This window comes from Trachemys scripta, chromosome 2, assembly GCF_013100865.1.
Source record: "Trachemys scripta elegans isolate TJP31775 chromosome 2, CAS_Tse_1.0, whole genome shotgun sequence".
Taxonomy (NCBI): domain Eukaryota; kingdom Metazoa; phylum Chordata; order Testudines; family Emydidae; genus Trachemys; species Trachemys scripta.
In genome coordinates, this window is record NC_048299.1 from 92753156 (window position 1) to 92772423 (window position 19268).

The window sequence follows — 19268 nt, forward strand, 5'->3', positions numbered from 1 at the left end:
GCTTGTCATTTGGTTGCCATGTTTGCTTAGCTCTGGAATGTAAGCCTGTAATTAGGTATTCTGCAGGTGGAGTCAATCAAGAAGATATTTATTTCATGCTACCAAGTGCCTGAAAACTAATACCAAAAACAATAGAAAATCAATTATTTTCTATCTCTAATCTCTTGCTGTTATTACTATAGTGCTTCAGAAAGTAGATACATTCTCAGAGATACATACAATAGCACTGTGTCAGACTTAGAGCAAATCACAATGTAAACATCAAGCCTGTTGCATTATGGGAATTACTTAATATGCTTTGCACCTTGTGACTGTTTACAGCTTTTAATTAAGTTGGGTTCTCTGATTTTACACTTAGCTTTCCAATGACAATTACAGCTGCATGAAATGTCAGCAGGTGTGTGTTTAGTGAAGTGATCTAGTTGCAGATTTCTCCTTCATTTGAATTGAAAACAGCATGGGGGGGTAAAGAGACACCGCATAACAGCTAGCATAATTCCAGACATTTTGAATGGCTGGCACAGTACACAAACGTAGACCTGGATTTGGGCCAAAGTCACTGATTTAGTCGTAATTGATTACATGAAGGTCTCAGATGCATTTTCAGTTCAATTCAAGAGCATAAGGAGAGAGCTTCATGAAGGAGGAAAGCGAAAGTTATCAGGCAGTCTTTATTTAGAAAAAACCCCAACCTCCTACACTCTTTAACAGTAATGATCTAAGACACTGTAATGATTCTGTTGTAAGATTTAGTGTTCTGAGCCATTAAAGTTGAATATTGTCTTTTTTTTAATAAGGGACCAGGTGGCTTGGTGAAGAGTGAATTTCTGTGCATTCATATCTTAAACCAGGGGAGTAGATCGCAATTTGAAATGTGTAAACCCATTGCGCCCCGTACCCCCTTGCACGAAGTATGTTCATAATCTCTGAAGGCAGACATACCATTAGAATCAATATGATTGCTAATCCAGCGGTGCAGTTTAAGAGAGAGAGAGCTAGTGATGTGTTAATGAAAGGCCCGATGACTAACAAAAAGTCCCTATTCCAGTTGTCATTAAAAATTTATATTCCCACCTCTAGGAAATTAAAAACTTGTCATGGTGTAGAGAATGTATGCCTGCCCAAACCCAAGCCTTAAATTAGTTAGCTTCTCTGCTTTGTTCTACTAAATACAGGCCTGCAAGCTATGCGAAGAGATGACTGTAAATATTTTTAATGGGCCAAATGCTGCACCTCCCTCCAAGGATGGGCAAGGTCCCAAACACAACAGAGCTTGCTCAGTTCTGTTGCAGTGGGCTACATTCCTTCCTTTTATGTCCTTGTAATTACCCAGTGAAGTACCGGCTGACTTATCAAGTAGGTGGACAAAATGTATCTCCCTTGCTGTCACCTGTACTGCACCATGTATTTTACCTTTGAAGTACTGCTGTTCCACAGAAGTTATGCATATATTCAGCTGTGAAGCAATTATATTCATTATGTTTATTTCAGCAGCTGAGATCATTCAAAGGTATCTGATTTGGGGTGTCTCTATTCTTGAGTACCCAACTTGGACACATAAGGTTTGATTTTCAAAGGGGCTGAGCAACCATTTCTCCCACTGACTCAGTTGGAGTTGTGAATGTTCAGCTCCTCTGAAAACCAGGTCGTGTATACATACACCACCACTGAAATGCAGCCAACAGTAGGGCTGAGAGCAGCAATCAACTGGTGGCCAGCATGCAGCACAACTGTCTAGAGAAGGTACGCTTTCTCCATGGCACCAGGGACTTAGGGCTACAAAGTGTGCTATGGGGCAGACAGGGCCTTGATGTTAAAGACTCATCCCAAAAGATATAAAACAATTTGGGGCCCAGTCCTGAAGTCCGTTCTCAGGAAAAATTCCCACTGACGACAAGATTGGGTTCCTTGTTTCCATTTTGAGAAGCAGCCCCACAATGTAGCTTTTCAGCAGAGTGCTCTAGCAGAATGGAGTCCTTGGGATAACCTCTCCTCCATGTTTGTACAGCTTTCCCTTCCACTTGACCGGGTTCCTTCCCTATGTCTTTGATACACTGGGACTGTACATTCTTATCCGTTCAGGCAATGCTTTGCTTCAAAGAACACTTTTTACTGTGAGCCCAAAACACAGAATAATATCCAGAGCCACCCGATAGTGGAATAAATTTGGTAAAATACTTTTTCCTTTACATATTTCAGCTATTCACCAGTCTGTGAGAAAAAAGATCTTTTATTAACCCCCTGCCCTTCATATCCTTAGGGCCTGATTCTGGTTTGAAGACAGTTTTACATGGGACTTGCTCCTAATTTACAGAAGTCAGATCAGAACCAGGCTGCTAATCTCTGTCTGTTGTCTTTGCTTGTCGGTCACATTTGTTATTTTGCAATCTGTAACATTAATCATTTTCTCATTTCATTGACTCACTTTTGTTTTTTCCACTCACCACGGCTACCGCCTGGCATGGCTGAGTTCTACATAGACTAGATCCTCTCTGGATTTATTTAAGTAAATGCATTTTCTGACTTTTTTTTCATTACACAAACATACACGTTTTTGCTACCCGTCTCCATCTCTCAGCGGCAGACCAGAGCCTTCTGTCTGAGCTGCAGTAAGTGTGATCATTGAATCACCCAATGTAGAGATGGACAAGCCCTCGCAGTTCATCCAGTCCATCTTCCTGTGTCTACTAGTGTCTTGGCCAATCTACTTTTAAATTTCCTCTGTGATGGGAATTTCTCTACTTCCCTTGGGAGACTATTCCACAGCCTCATCGACGGCACTTTCCAAAAATCTTTCCCTGACTTCACCCTTTCTTAATTTCATCCCATTAGTCCTAGTTCAATTCCCTTTCCTATCTTAAATAATTTCTCTCCTTCCCTTTATGTTTTTCACCCATCTGTAGCCTATTATCATGATCCCTTATATTAAAAAGAATCCCAGTGAGCTTTACAGACCTTACCCATGATATGCACAGAAATAATTTACATCTACCGGTGGAGTGCAGCATCTCTGGGGTGTACCTTGGTCTTGTCTACTCTAGAAAGGCTTTGCCAGTGTCGTGGAGACACAGTTTTTGCTGGTATAGCTTATACCCGTTCCCTGAATGGAATAAGCAAAATAAACAAAATGACACTTTTTTTGCCAGTATAACTATGTCTACCCTAGGGTTTTTGCTGGCATAGCCATGTCAGTTAGGGGTGGGATTTTTTTCACACTCCTAACCAACATTGCTATGCCGGGCAAACTTTTTAAGTGTAGACTCCTGTGCTTAAGTGTAGACCAGGCCTCGGAAACTGTTTAGCAACACGTTACACAATAACTTAGAGAGAAGTGAAGGAGAATGCTATCCTCATTTGAAATTGGTGTTGAAAGAGGCTCGCAGTGAGAAATTTTGGTGGGGGAGGAGCTCTCTTATAACCTTTCATCTAGTGAATAGGTACTCACTCAGGATGTGAGGCCCTTTGGTCAAGTCCTCCTTTCTCTTGAAGGGGAGAAGGGATTTAAACGAGGACCAGCCACCTCTCAGGTGAGTGCCCTAACTACCAGACTGTGGGATATTCTGATGTGAGTCTCCCTCAGTCTCCTATGGAAGTTATTCCACTTTAATTCAATAATTAAATATTAATTGAGCCAGTGAAAGTGTTAGAATGATTCTATAGTTGCGTCCAAACACTAATAGCAAAGGATTAGCTAGCCTTCTGCAGGACCTTAAGAGCAATAGCAGCAAATAAAACATTGATTTTTCAATGTTTTGGCACTGCTGTGAAGTGGTGGGAAATGCGAACAATTGCACATACACTACCCTGTTGATTTAAGAACATTCTGTATATATTTGTTCATTCTTTTAAAAAAAATCAATATTAAATGGATCCTCTTTTTTTTATGAGGAAAAAGTGAATGCTCTTGTGGTGCCAGGTGTTTTAGAGATTCTTTCCTAAATCAATATATTAGTTCATTTTCAGAGAACCAAGCAGAAAGTACAATAATTGTCCTCAGAGGAGCTGCCTCAGAAAGCTTAATGGCTATTTTGAAATGGAGATTTGACGTAAAGGGCCTGAGTCACAGAGGGCCGTCAACCTGGCCTCCTTTTGTGCACATGCAACTTTGCGCAATAAGCATGCATGTGTTTTTAAAATATTATCAACTACACACACACACACTAACAATTGTGCATGCAGGGGACAGAATGGATCTGTGCAGACCCATGGAACATTCCATCGAAGGATCTCAACTGATTTATAAACATTCATAAATTAAGACTCCCTTCCTCCCTCTTTTTATCCTTGTTTTACATGTAGGAGAACTGAGGTACAGAGAAGTAAAAGAGACACTGCCAACTTGAAACCCTGTCAGTTTAAAGAGAAAAGAATTAAAAGTTGTTTGGGGCATTACACTTGGCCTAGAGACCCTCTGTCAATTTTTGTGGTTTTAATAACCATAGTTTCCTGTTTTAAAAATGTGTGTCCGTCCCCGTTTGCTGTGTGGAAAAACCCATCCAAACAAAAAGGGAAAATGACTAGCTAATGACAATACACAAAGGGCTATCTAATACTAAAAGTAAGCAAGCTGAAAGAATAAAGAAAAATTACTTTTCTCTATTCTTGATAGGTTCTTAACATTTTAGTGGCAGCACCTAAAGATGCAGATAGGCACCTAGTAGGATTTTTCCAGAACAGCCTAGGTGCCTAACTCTCATTGTACTTGGCATCTTGGGATGCTTGACAATCCCATTTAAGCACCCAGTTCCAATGGGAGTTTGGCACCTAGGATCTTCTAAAAATCCTACTAGGCACTATCAGCTAGTTGATGTTTCAGACTCCCTGGCTTGCCCGAGAAACTTCGGCAGAGTCTTTGGAAAACTGTTCTACTACATTCCCTTGCATTACAGTTGCTCTTTGTGTATTTTAAATTCTCTGACATCTAATAGCATCCTCCTCTTCTCCTTGGCCGTAGCATGTCATCGATTCAGAAATAATCCCTAAGGACAAGGGAGCCAATTTTCAAACAGCAGAGCCTGAAGCCTATGTGCATTCACCTGCATTTGTGAATGCAGATTTGTTAATTGAGCATGTAAATGGGTAATTGTGCATGCAGTTAACCAATTGTTTTTTTACATGCAAATGTGGGTGCACAAGCACAAACCTACTTCTACTTCTGCTAGCTTTTTGAAAATTTGGCTCAAATTAGATTCATATATTGGGCATATTAAAGCAGTTCAATGCAGTTGCTGATTATTCTCCTCTTGTCTTATCTGACTATGGCAATCTGAATCATATTCCCATCTGAGGGTAAATCTTGTTAGCTAACCCCTTAGGCTGTCCATGTATCACAGCTTCTATGTTATCTCTGTCCTTTTTCCGTTTTAGCATCTGGCTACTTTCCTTGCTGCTGCTGGAAGTGGCAGCCGCAGCAAAAGCTGCTCGTGAGTTCACCCGTGAACACATGTTCTGGCTTCAGCATTAGTGACATTTTCCTTACCCTTTCAATGGATAGGGCTAAAATATTTTCAAAACTGTTTTTTCCATATAAAATGTTAGATTGACGTGTTTATGGGAGAAAGTCTGCTAGTTAAATGCATGGCATGGGATTCTTGGCTTTTTGAAATCCACTATTGAAAAATCTTGGCTCGGAGTTCAAGTGTATCACTTTCTTTTTTTCATTTAATAAAACAGTATAAATGAAATGATTATTTTTCCTGAGTCTTTAATGGGTTTTTCTTCCAAGTTTCATTGGAGAAAAAGCTGCATGGAATGAACTCTGTGGGTTTGGGGATTTCTCCCCCCCCCCTATTTTTCTCCTAACAGCTTTGCACTCTAAGAAGCAAAAATAATGTTACGAGGTTTTTTAATTTGCAGATATGGTAATAATACAAGGAGGTTTAGTCTGCCCGTTTGCAAAGGATCAGTGATCTCACTGCTGTGAACTTGTACTTCTGATCTGTTGCCAGTGAACAAAATCCAAACTGCTTGACATTCAGTGTCTGCATTGTTCCCGTGCTGGAATGAAATGCAGCAATGCTGCTTTCCTCTACAACAGTGGTTTTCAACCTTTTTTCATTTGCTGACCCTTAAAAAATTTCGAATGGAGGTGCTGACCCCTTTGGAAATCTTAGACATAGTCTGCAGACCACAGGTTGAAAACCGCTGTTCTAAAGTAATGACAGCCTTTCGTGGACCCCTTAGGCATAGTCTGTGGACCCCCAGGGGTCCGAAGACCACAGGTTGAAAACCACTGGTCTTCAACAAGCTCCACTGTATAAAATTAAATGCTCCAACAAGTCATCTTAGGAGACTTAAAAGGGAGGCATAGAAGAAGGCTGTTTGAATAATGTGCAGCAATATTATGAATGGCAAAAAAAACCTGTACAACAGGTCTGAACATATGAACTAGTAACTGAATACTCCAATCCTTAGCAAGTAGTTACTCAAGTCAATTGGACTATTGCCTAGTTATGGCTGTAGGAGTTGGATACAGATTACTATTCACAGAGTGTGTGTGTGTGTGTGTAACTTTGTATTCAAGTGACACTGATGTCATGGGTCTGATTTTTACACTGGTGTAAGTCAGAGCAACTCCAAGGACATCAGTGGTGTAAGCCCAGTATCAGTTGAGAGGACAATCAGGACCTCTGTTAACTATCTATGGTGATATTAATGCTGGTTCTTTACAGCTCCAAATTAGCAGTGTTTCCACTCTCTAGAGCAGTGGTTCTCAACCCGCAGGCTTCTTGCAGCTGCAGCCAATGTGACATCCTCAGGGCCATACAGGTAGTATATGTGTTGTGCGGATGCAGCCTACGTAACACACAGAGAGCTGCAGATGCAGCCCACAGTGGTAAATAGGTGGAGAACCACTCACTGCTTTGAGAGAACCCCAGCCGTGCTTTGTGCCACCATGGCAACAATGTAACATTTTTCCTTCCAGATTTGTGAGGTCATAAGTGATGCCCCTGGCCGTGAATCTAATTACATCTGAGTCATTGACTCCTCTGTCTCTGTGTTTAGATGCTGTACTGTCAGTTTACAATAACTGGATTTGATAGAGATTTTACTGTTGAGTTTATATTCCCCCCTTGGAGCCAGATTTTGATATGATGCATTTTTACTTTAAGTGACAAACATTCCCAAAATGTCCTTTTCTCTTTATTCCTATGCAGATGTCGCTCCTATGAAGATTGCTGTGGGTCAAGATGCTGCGTAAGAGCCCTCTCTATCCAGCGACTCTGGTATTTTTGGTAGGTTAGGACTTCTTTTTTTTCTGAACACGTTTCTGAACAAGTTATACTTGCCTCATTTTAAGAAAGCCCTAGAAACCACCACATTTCCTGCCTGGATATTTTATATAGTTAACATTTAAACTATATATAGGCTGAGATTTTCAAAGCTGCATAGGAGATTTAGATGCACTGTTCGCATTTAAATGAATGTGATGTCTGCATCTGAAGACAGCTTTGCAAATCTCAGCCATTATGTTCAGGATAAACACTTTCAGATAACCGAGCCAAAAGGGAATTTATGAATGTTGGCTTGGTGATGCTGGGACCAAATTCTGCTCTCCTTTACACCAGTTTAGAATTTGGCCCATCGCATCCAGTGGTCTATGCTGCCAGGCAACTTTTGTACCTTCAGCCCTTCTCTCCATCAGCCAGAAGGGAGCCTTGCAGAGCAAACCTACTTAGCATCTGGGCTAAGAGAGGAGTATTTGTGTTGTTCAACAGTGACCCCTCTGGTCAGTTTAAGGAATGGCATGGCTATGCTCCGAAGAAATCCCCTCTGGTAAAACCTTGTTCCACAGAAGGGGCATGTGGACCTAAGTCATTTATTTCCATCAATATTATTTGGAATTCTGATCCAAGCAAATCTTAGGTGAGGTAAAGAGGTGGCAGAAGGGGACAGATGAGCCCATAACCCCAGATTTAGGGGAAGAAGACAGTATTCTCCCAGTTCTGCTGGCCTAATCACTATTGTTCCTGTAAGCTAATAAGAGAAAATACAGTGGAAAACTACTATATGAACAAAAACACTCCTAAGAACAAAATCTTCTCAGTCACTATAGAAATATCAACTACATGCTGCCATACACAGGTATCTCAGCTTGTGCAGTCCTGCTTTCAAGGAATAATATTTTCAGAAAATCCTGATAACAGCATATGGGAGCTGATGGTTAAAGGGTAATGATCTTGGTTTCTCTTATCTATGAATTTTTGAATAACCCCAGCTCCCTGGGGCCCTGCATTTAGATGGATGCCATCTCCAAGTTTGACTTTTCCTCCTTCTTTTGCTCAGGTTCCTTCTGATGATGGGCGTTCTGTTCTGCTGCGGAGCTGGTTTCTTCATCAGAAGGCGGATGTACCCTCCACCGCTCGTAGAAGAACCTACTTTTAATGTATCCTACACCAGACAACCAGCCAACACTGCAGCAGGTCAGAGACTACTTATATGCTAGCCTAATTTCTTCTGTGTGCACAGGAAATATTTAAAAATTGTGTGATTTTTAGCTAGGAGTAGTTTACTTCACCACAGGTGACGTGGGTTCAAATTCTGCTTTGAGTATGTTGCACCATTTATGAATGTATACCCAGTACTACTGAGATCCAGTAGGCTATAAGAATGGGTCAGACCAATGGTCCATCTAGCCCAGTATCTTGTCTTCCGACAGTGGCCAGGTGCTTCAGAGGAATGAACAGAAAGGCAATCACAGTGCTCACAATTCTCTTTCAAAAGAATTTTTGCATTTCTTTTACTAATCCCTTCTAGAGAGTTCTTCCTCCACTGGTTTTATCTCCATGAATGCAAACAAGATAGGAGAACAGTTAATCACATTGCAACATACGCAGAGCAATAGGCAATGCCACATTAGCAATGATGTTCCTCTTTTATATGAATAATAAGGAACAGTTTCCCAGAGTTGGTAAAATATACTAGAAAATACTTTTGCCAGAATGAGACAACCAAACATTTTCCTTCTGTGATACTACCTAACTGGGGTGTTTCCATTTTTGCTGTGCCCTCCGTGTTACGGAATACTGCTTTAGAAGTGGGAAAACGCTACTTCTTCCTTATCAGTCTGAGCATTCTTCAACTGTCAAACAATGATTTTGTGGAAGTCTGAAGGATCCGTACAGTAGTGGATCAGCTGGTCCCTCCATTCTCCCCAGTCTACCCCTACCCTGTCCCACCAAGAGAGCCCTTCAGAGGGCATGTGTGCTCTGTGAGACTTCTTGCATCCTCTCCCCTCCCGTTATGAGACCCTCTCTAGCTGCAGATGATGGGTCTGCATCTGTACCTAAATGCACACCCACACGTAGCTGTCACACACTGGCAGCCACAATGGAGATACTTCTATGTACACCCTGCTCACTGCACACACCACTCCATATCCATGAGCAACAACATACCCGGTGAAGAGATTTTGACTCCTCTCCCCCTCCCTAAGGGTACATCTACACTACAGGTACGGGTGTGAATGGCTGTTCATGAAGACATACCCATGCTAGCCGTACTCTAGCTAGCTCAAAATAGCAGTGAGGATGTGCTGGTGTGGGCTTTGCATCACCTGCACAAGCGAGTCTGTACCCAGGAAGGTCAGACAGACTTGTGCACCCCATGCTGAAGCTCAGACCAGTACATCCTCACTGCTATTTTTAGCAAGCTAGCTAGAGTACAGCTAGCACAGGTACAACGCGAGCTGCAAATCACACCCCCAGCTGCAGTGTAGACAAACACAAAGACATCCCTATGCTCCCAACTTGGAGTACATTGCCTCACAGATAGAGCTGGCTGCAGGATGATTATTCCATTTCTTGACAGCTTTCCAGGTTTTGAAATTTGTTTTTGTTCTGCATTGGAATGAAACCAAAACGTTTCCAACATTTTCACAAAACAGATATTGTATCAAAACATTTGTCTTTGGATTGGAAAGGTCAGGGTTTCATTTCTCTGAAAGTGACTGGAGAGTCCACCCTGAACCTCAGAAACTTTCCTGATGAAAACTTGGTCAGAATTTATACGTCTTTGTAAAACATTTCAGCTTCAACAAAGCAGCATATTTCAGTGGAAAAAGGTTAATCGAAAATGTTCCAACCAGGCACGTAATCACAAACAGCAGGTCACACAGAGAGCTTAAGTTCAGACTTCCCAATCTCTCCCATATCCTATTGCACACAGATACACTGCGTAAGTTCTGGAAATACCCCTGCTCAGCGTTATCCGCATCCTTATGCATATGCGTACATATTCTCTTTCAGTCAGAGATCTAACTGCATTATATAAAAGGATACCCTCACTCTCAGACTCCCAGGCACTCCCTTTTATTTTTATTTTTCTCTTTAAGGTATTTCTTTCTTTCATTTGTTACACATGTTAAATGCATAGGACATTTCATTCAACGTGAAAATCACACACACTTATTTTTTGATTACCAATCACACATTTCCCTAGTGAGATAGTTTAGGTAGTTCTTGCCTGAGATGGTAAGAAAAAATAAAAATAAAAATTATTATAAGTCTTGGAAATAACTCAGAAGTTATATATAAATAGGGAGCATCACATGGCTGGATTGGCAAATATATTAAATGGTTCTTAATGAGCCACACATGGCAGAAGTCATGTGGAAATAGAAAATAGCTATCTAGTTAAGTCTTTTAATGTCCTAGTTATGCCACATGATTTTAATTTTTTTTAAAAGTCTTAAGGTCTGATCCAAAGCCCATTAAAGTCAATGGGAGTCTTTCCCATTGGCTTTGTTGAGCTTTAGATTAGGCACTTAATTTGTAAGTGCTTTCTCAGTCTCTCTCATATGAGTCTCAGTCCCAGCGACTCTGAATTCTTCTGCATTTCTGGCCATGTCTGTCCTTTAAAATAAAGCATACTTTGGGCCTGTGAGGTGTTGAGCATCTATGACTCATATTGGGGGGGAAATAGCTCAGTGGTTTGAGCATTGGTCTGCTAAACCCTGGGTTGTGAGTTCAGTCCTTAAAGGGGCCATTTAGGGATCTGGGGCAAAAACCTGTCTGGGGATTGGTCCTGCTTTGAGCAGGGGGTTGGACTAGATGACCTCCTGAGGTCCCTTCCAACCCTGATATTCTATGATTCAATGGATTTGTGGCTTCCTAGCACCCCATTTTTGAAGGTCTAATGGGCTTGAATAGTTCTGATATACTAAACAATAAAAGTAAACACCTGGGATTTGATCCTGCAAGAAGGTCAGGATCCAGCCCTTATTTTGCTATTGGGTTTATTGAAAGTATCAGTATCACTGGTCTGAATACCAGTGTGGAAATAAATTGGTTACCATGATGTAGTTGTGCAAGGCATTTTAACAATAATATTTGCAAAATGCAAGGAGTTCCCCCACTCCTCGTCCGAATTCCCTTTGTGGAAGGAAAAGTGAGGAAAAATGCTGAAATGTACAAGCACCATCTTTGTGGCAAAACGCTTAAGAAAAATAACACTGCTGTAATCGTAGACACAGGCCCAAACACCCCTGCACTTTAGGGAAGCTTGGGTTTGGATCCAGTTCCCAATCCAATCTCCATGGCTCGACTCCATTTCTATAATGGGACCAGTGGTTACATTGGATGGAAACAGAGGCAGGAGCTCTCTCATTGCCCAGCAAAGGAAGAGGGGAAGCTGTCTGTGAAGTGCTACTTATCCAAGGCAGGGTGGAAAAGAAGCGCTCCTATCTGTTTGCAGGGAAGGAGGAGTTGTGCTCCTGACTTGCTTCTCCTAACCTTAACCCCTGAATGGGCCAAACCAAACACAAGATCCAGACACCCCAAGCTCCATGGATGTTTGGATTGGCACCTTATGGCTTAGGCCCATCTCTCTTTGATACTAAGGGAATAAAAACTCAGTCTGAAAAAGCATTAAGTAGTGTGTAACACTTCAAGGTGTCTCTGGGTTCCATCCTGTTGTCATACTGAATCCCCAGCCCACTGAGGCATGGAAATGGGTGATCAAATGTAAAATCCATGGGGGCTGCTTTCCTTACAGACAAAGCAGGAAGCAAGGAACCGAGGAGAAATTGCTGCTCCTTGACCACTTTGTTCTGTTAACGCAGCTTTGCCATGAAAAAGGGGAGAGAGGAGGAAAGAACTTGATGTATTCCCACAGACAAACCTTGCAAAGCTCCTAGAGGGCATAACTTTTTAATTGCTGAAACCATATTCAATAGATTTTTGTTGATCAGAAATTTTGGAGTCCTCATGGATCGTTCCCTGAAAACATCTGCTCAATGTGCAGTCAAAAAAGGTAATGGAATGCTTGGAACAATTAGGAAAGGGATAGATAATAAAACAAAAAATATCATAATGCCACTGTATAAATCCATGGTAGGCCCACACCATGAATACTGCATGCAGTTTTGGTCGCCCCAGCTCAAAAACAAAAAATATTAGAATTGGAAAAGGTGCAGAGAATGGCAACAAAAACGACTAGGGGTATGGAACAGCTTCCATATGAGGAGCGATTAAAAAGTCTGGGACTGTTCAGCTTAGAAAAGACAATTAAAGGGGTTTATGATGGAGGTCTATAAAATCATGACTGGTGTGGAGAAAGTGAATAGGGAAGTGTTGTTTACTCCTTTTTATAACACAAGAATCAGGGGCCACCCAATGAAATTAATAGACAGCTAGTTTAAAACAAATATAAGGAAGTACTTCTTCACACAATGGACAGTCAACCTGTGGAACTCATTGCAGGGAATTTTGTGAAGGCTAAAAGTATAACTTGGTTAAAAAAAGAATTAGATAAGTTTGTGGAGGATAGCACCATCAATGGTAATTAGCCAACGGTCAGGGATGTAATTGCATGCTCCACATGTCCCTAAAACTCCAACTGTCAGAAGCTGGGACTGGACGACAGGGGATGGATCATTTGAAATTGTTTTGTTCCTTCTCTCTGAAACTTCTGGCATTGGTCACTATCAGAGACATGATACTGGGCTAGAGGGACCATTGGTCTGACCCAGTATAGCCATTCTTATCCTCTTATGATTGTTCTGATATCTAGAGTTTGAAGTCTATCTCCCATCCTTCTTAATGGGAGTATAATGTCTCTGATTCTCTGGGTACCACATAGTTTTTCATTTGATCATATGTTTCCTGTTATTCTGGACCCAGATGTCATTACTGGCATGTGATGAATACAGTACCTTGAGAATTTGACATTTCTTAATCTTACTCTGTGCTAAGAAATCCTGTCCCATAATATTAACTAGACTTGTATTGACTTCAGCTGGAGCTGGATTGGGTCTCACACTTGTCTGTCTTAAAGTGGGGTTGTGAGCTTGAGATGCAATCCAAGAGGCAATACCATTCAGTACATTGTAAAATCCGAGGTGCATTTTACTGTATCTTGGAAGGTTTTAGACAAAGATCTTGGTTAAAAATAAAGTAATAAGAACAGCAAACCCCCAAGCTATTTATTGGTATTGTAGCATACCTGACAGGGGCAAAAAATCAATGTCGGCAAATAAGTACCAAAACCCCAGGGCACGAAGAGCAATTTACAAAACACAAAATGGGAGTTGGTTCAGGCCCTGAGAGGAGATAGTTAACAGCAGCAGGTATGGGCTGTTCAGCTTTTCTGGGTGTAATGGTTTAGTTCTCTGGGGGCCAGTCTGCCCAAGGAAGACTCACAGATGCACCTGGAACAATGTGTGTATTCACCCTGGCATGCACAAATGCCAATTGACATGTGTTCATACAGCATTTGGCAGGCTCAGCTGATAGGTAGGTACATCCAGTGGTCCCTTCTTTGAAATTGTGGCCCTTACTGTTTTTGTCATGCTGCACGGATCCAGACAGAAGGAAGTTTGATTATTATAGCTGTAAATGCCTGTGATCCATTGCAGTGTGAATTCTTGCACCACTGTAAGGAGGCGCCATCTTAAAGAGGTTTTCTTAGGCCTTGTCTACACTACGAGAGTAGTTCGATTTTACTTAAATCGAATATTTGGAATCGATATTGCAAAGTCGAACGTGTGTGTCCACACTAAGGACAGTAATTCGACTTTGTGAGTCCACACTAACGGGGAAAGCGTCGACATTGGAAGCGGTGCACTGTGGGCAGCTATCCCACAGTTCCCGCAGTCCCCGCTGCCCATTGGAATTCTGGGTCGAGCCACCAATGCCTTCTGGGTAAAAAAATGTGTCGAGGGTGCTTTTGGGTAACTGTCGTCATCCATCCATCACTCACTCCCGCCCTCCCTCCCTCCCTGAAAGCGCCGGCGGGAAATCATTTCGCGCACTTTTCAAGTCATTGACAGCGCGGACGCCACAGCACTGTGAGCATGGAGCCCGCTGCAACCATCGCTGCAGTTGTGGCCGCTCTCAACGCCTCGCAGCTTATCATACAGGTTGCCCTGAGGCAGATGCAGAAAAGTCAGGCGAGGAGGCTACGTCAACGCGGTGATGGCCTGAAGTCTGAGAGTAGCACAGACCTCTCAGAAAGCAGGGGACCCAGCGCCGAGGACATCACGGTGGCAATGGGTCATGTTGATGCCGTGGAACGGCGATTCTGGGCCTGGGAAACAAGCACTGAGTGGTGGGACCGCATAGTGCTGCAGGTCTGGGATGAATCACAGTGGCTGCGAAACTTCCGCATGCGGAAGGGAACTTTCCTTGAACTTTGTGAGTTGCTGTCCCCTGCCCTGAAGCGCAATGACACCCGGATGCGACCAGCCCTGACTGTCCAGAAGCGAGTGGCCATAGCCCTCTGGAAGCTTGCAACGCCTGACTGCTACCGGTCAGTCGCGAGCCAGTTTGGGGTGGGCAAATCTACCGTGGGGGTTGTTGTGATGCAAGTAGCCAAGGCAATCGTTGATGTACTGCTGCCAAAGGTAGTGACCCTGGGAAACTTGGAGGCGATCATAGATGGCTTCGCAGCGATGGGATTCCCAAACTGCGGTGGGGCCATAGATGGAACTCACATCCCTATCCTGGCACCGGACCACCAGGCCAGCCAGTACATTAACAGAAAGGGCTACTTTTCCATGGTGCTGCAAGCACTGGTGGACCACAGGGGACGTTTTACCAACATCTACGTGGGATGGCCGGGCAAGGTTCATGACGCTCGTGTTTTCAGGAACTCTGGTCTGTTTAGACGGCTGCAGCAAGGTATTTACTTCCCGGACCACAAAATAACTGTTGGGGATGTGGAGATGCCTATAGTCATCCTCGGGGACCCAGCCTACCCGCTAATGCCCTGGCTCATGAAGCCCTATACAGGTGCCCTGGACACTGAAAAAGAACTCTTCAACTACCGGCTGAGCAAGTGCAGAATGGTGGTGGAGTGTGCTTTTGGACGTCTCAAGGGGAGATGGAGAAGCTTGCTGACTCGCTGTGATCTCAGCGAAACCAATATCCCCATTGTTATAGCAGCTTGCTGTGTGCTCCACAATCTCTGTGAGAGCAAGGGGGAGACCTTTATGGCGGGGTGGGAGGTTGAGGAAATTAGCCTGGCTGCTGATTACTCACAGCCAGACAGCCGGGCGATTAGAAGAGACCAGCGGGAAGCGCTGTGCATCCGGGAGGCTTTGAAAGCAAAGTTCCTGAGTGAGCAGGGTAACCTGTGACTTTCTAATTTTGTGTACAGAGAAGCCTTCACCCCACTTCCAACACACGTTTCAAAATAAAAATAGTTCAACTTTGTTAAAGCACACCGTTTTCTTTAATACTGTTTTCGCGGGAATTTTTAAAAACTGGGACGCAGACTGTGGTGCGGAGCGGGTGTAGTGTAGTCGCGCGAATGCAGCTTCTAAACTCAAGGACTGACAGGCTCCGCTGCGGTGGGATGGTTCTTTCAACGGAGCCTGTCACCCCTCCTGATAGGGACTGTGTGTATGGGGGGTCTATGTGACTTTGTGGCAGGGGGGGGACGGTTACAGATCCCCTGCTGTGTGGCTCTGTGATCCTGCCTAAGGACCGCCGCTTAAGATCTCTAACTGCCCTCCCCTGCCACAAAGTCACAGAGCAACCCACCCCCCACCACATAACATGAAAAGAACCTCCCAGACTAACCAGGGTAAGTAGTCACTGCATCACTGCACTATGTATGTGCCTTGCTGCTGTGCCTGCCCCCGACTATGTACCCTGCCAAAGGTGACTGTCCTGTCCAATTACCAACCCCCTTTCCCCCCCTCCTCCAAAAGAACATGATGGAAACAGTAGTTAACAGAAACATATTTTTTATTATCAACTACACATGGGACTGGGAAGTGAAACTTGGACGGGGGCTTGTGTCAGGCGGGAAGGAAAGTACTTGTCAAACTTTGGGGAATGAGAGCCTTCTGCTGCTCGAGCTCTCTGCAGGGGTGGAGTGAGAGTTAGCAGGGACTCTGCCGCCTCTCCTTCTGTGCACTTTGGGTGAAGGGAGTATGGGACTTGGTGGCGGGGGAGGGCGGTTAGAGATGGACTGCAGCGGGGCTCTGTCCTCCTGCCTCCGTTCCTGCAGAACATCCACAAGGCGCCGGAGCGTGTCCGTTTGCTCCCTCAGTAGTCCAAGCAGGGTTTGAGTCGCCTGCTGGTCTTCCTGACGCCACCTCTCCTCCCGATCCATGTTTGCTTGGTGCATTCGGGTCAAGTTTTCCCGCCACTGGGTCTGCTGTGCTGCCTGGGCTCGGGAGCAGGCTATAAGCTCTGAGAACATGTCCTCCCGTGTCCTCTTCTTCTTATGCCTAATCCTCCCTAGCCTCTGGGAGTGTGATGACAGGCTAGGTTGTGAGACAGTCGCAGATGGGGCTGTGGGAATGGGAAAAAGGGAGTGAATTCCTCAGAAAGCTAAATGTACTTGTGAACAAAGAACATAGTCTTTCTCTGTGAACAGGACCATGCACAGCACCTATCACATGCGCACTCAGCACAAGGTCGAATTCTCGGCCTTCGCATTCAGTGTCTGGGGTTTTGCAGAGCACTTTCGAGAACCCTGTCAGGACAACGGAATTGCTCTTGCACGCAGACATGGTAAGCCGTAGATTCGTGGCAGCTTAAAACTTTAATATTAGCAATGGCCTCATTTCACATTGAAATCAATGTCGGTCCCTGCTGCCAGCAATCCGGCAAGCAGGAAGTCTGCTCCTGTCCCACACCCTCGCGGCTGTCCCCGGGAACGATCCCTTTCGGCTGACCCTCTCCCGCCTCCACCGCGTGGCTGCAAACCAGCGGTTACAGTTCTGTAAAGGAACGGTAAAGCAGTCCCAACACTAACATTCCCCTACCTCATTCAAAGCAGGTCGTCATGAGCGACATCACCCTCATGAGGATCTCTGAGAGCGACAGACAGAGAATGCTCCGGGAAAGCCTTCAAAGACCAGGGCCGTATGCCGCCATGCTGTGCCAAGCAATGATTCCGGAGTACTTGCTAGTCTCGTGGCGCGGCAACGTGTCCTACAACGGAGGACCCAATAAGGCCGCTCTCCCCAAGAACCTAATGCAGCGGATTTCAAATTACCTGCAGGAGAGCTTCCTTGAGATGTCCCCGGAGGATTTCTGCTCCATCCCCGGACATATAGACCGCATCTTACTGTAGCTGCAGTAGCAGGGACTAAACAGTAGAGCGGCTTGGGCAGGACAATCATGCAAAACCGGACATTGCTAGATTTTTTTCAAATAGTTGCACTGCCCATGACTGAACCGTTAAGTTAATCAAACTAATCATGAGAAACCCATTTTTTAAATTGTTAATAATCATGTTCTGTTACAAATAAATGTTTAGATGTTTACAACACTTACTGGATGATCCTTCACCAGATTCTGTGTCCGGGGTAACGGCTGGGGAGGGTTGGTAGGGGATCTCTGTAAGGGTGATGAAGAGATCCTGGCTGTCGGGGAAATCAGCGTTGTGAGCGCTGTCGACTGCCTCGTCCTCCTCATCTCCTTCCTCATCTTCCCCGTCCGCTAACATGTCCGAGGATCCGGCCGTGGACACTATCCCATCCTCAGAGTCCACAGTCAGTGGTGGGGTAGTGGTGGCGGCCGCACCGAGGATGGAATGCAGTGCCTCGTAGAAACGGGATGTCTGGGGATGGGATCCGGAGCGTCCGTTTGCCTCTTTGGTCTTCTGGTAGCCTTGCCTCAGCTCCTTGATTTTCACGCGGCACTGCGTTACATCCCGGCTGTATCCTCTCTCTGCCATGTCTTTAGAGATCTTCTCATAGATCTTTGCATTCCGTCTTTTGGATCGCAGCTCGGAAAGCACGGACTCATCGCCCCACACAGCGATGAGATCCAAGACTTCCCGATCAGTCCATGCTGGGGCCCTCTTTCTATTCTGAGATTGCACTGCCATCAGTGCTGGAGAGCTCTGCATCGTTGCCAGTGCTGCTGAGCTCGCCACGATGTCCAGACAGGAAATGAGATTCAAACTGGCCAGACAGGAAAAGGAATTCCAATTCAAATTTTCCCGGGGCTTTTCCTGTGTGGCAGTTCAGAACATCCGAGCTCTTACTGCTGTCCAGAGCGTCAACAGAGTGGTGCACTGTGGGATAGCTCCTGGAGCTATTAGCGTCGATTTCCATCCACACCTAGCCTAATTCGACATGGCCATGTCGAATTTAGCGCTACTCCCCTCGTCGGGGAGGAGTACAGAAGTCGAATTAAAGAGACCTCTATGTCGAACTAAATACCTTCGCGGTGTGGACGGGTGCAGGGTTAATTCGATGTAACGGCGCTAACTTCGACATAAACGTCTAGTGTAGACCAGGCCTTACTCAGATTTGGCTGTAATATCACCTTTGGTTAAACTTGCTAATTTTCAGACAGCTATCACCAGGAGTCTAGCTTATTCTCTTAAGAATTAAGAACAGGAGTACTTGTGGCACCTTAGAGACTAACAAATTTATTACAGCATAAGCTTTCGTGGGCTACAACCCACTTCTTCGGATGCATAGAAGTGGGTTGTAGCCCACGAAAGCTTATGCTCTAATAAATTTGTTAGTCCCTAAGGTGCCACAAGTACTCCTGTTCTTTTTGAGGATACAGACTAACACGGCTGCTACCCTGAAACCTATCATTTGACCAGGTAGTCATGTTCCCATAATTTGACTTTCCAGTCCTTTTCTCCTTTGTGAAATCAAATTGTATGTTCACGTACCTTCCTGTTATGGATGTCCAGGGCCTTAATTTATCATTTTCTCTTTTAGGAAGGCCTCTAGCTAGAAAGTAAAGCTTGATAGATTAAACACTTCAATTTCTCTGAAATATCTGAGTTTCCTAGGCACCAAGAATAGATTGCAAAGATTTTTTTTTTCTTATTTCCTTGGAGAGATT

The 19268-nt window shown here is 44.2% G+C and overlaps 1 protein-coding gene across 2 annotated transcripts in view; it reads left to right on the forward strand.

The window, feature by feature from the left end:
- VOPP1 (VOPP1 WW domain binding protein) overlaps positions 1-19268 on the forward strand; it is a 103879-nt gene that overhangs the window by 73236 nt on the left and 11375 nt on the right. For both annotated transcript variants that reach the window (XM_034761269.1, XM_034761268.1), the window contains 2 exons: positions 7158-7235; positions 8287-8423. In XM_034761269.1, the coding sequence (XP_034617160.1) occupies positions 7158-7235; positions 8287-8423 (215 nt within the window). The remainder of the gene's footprint in view (positions 1-7157; positions 7236-8286; positions 8424-19268) is intronic.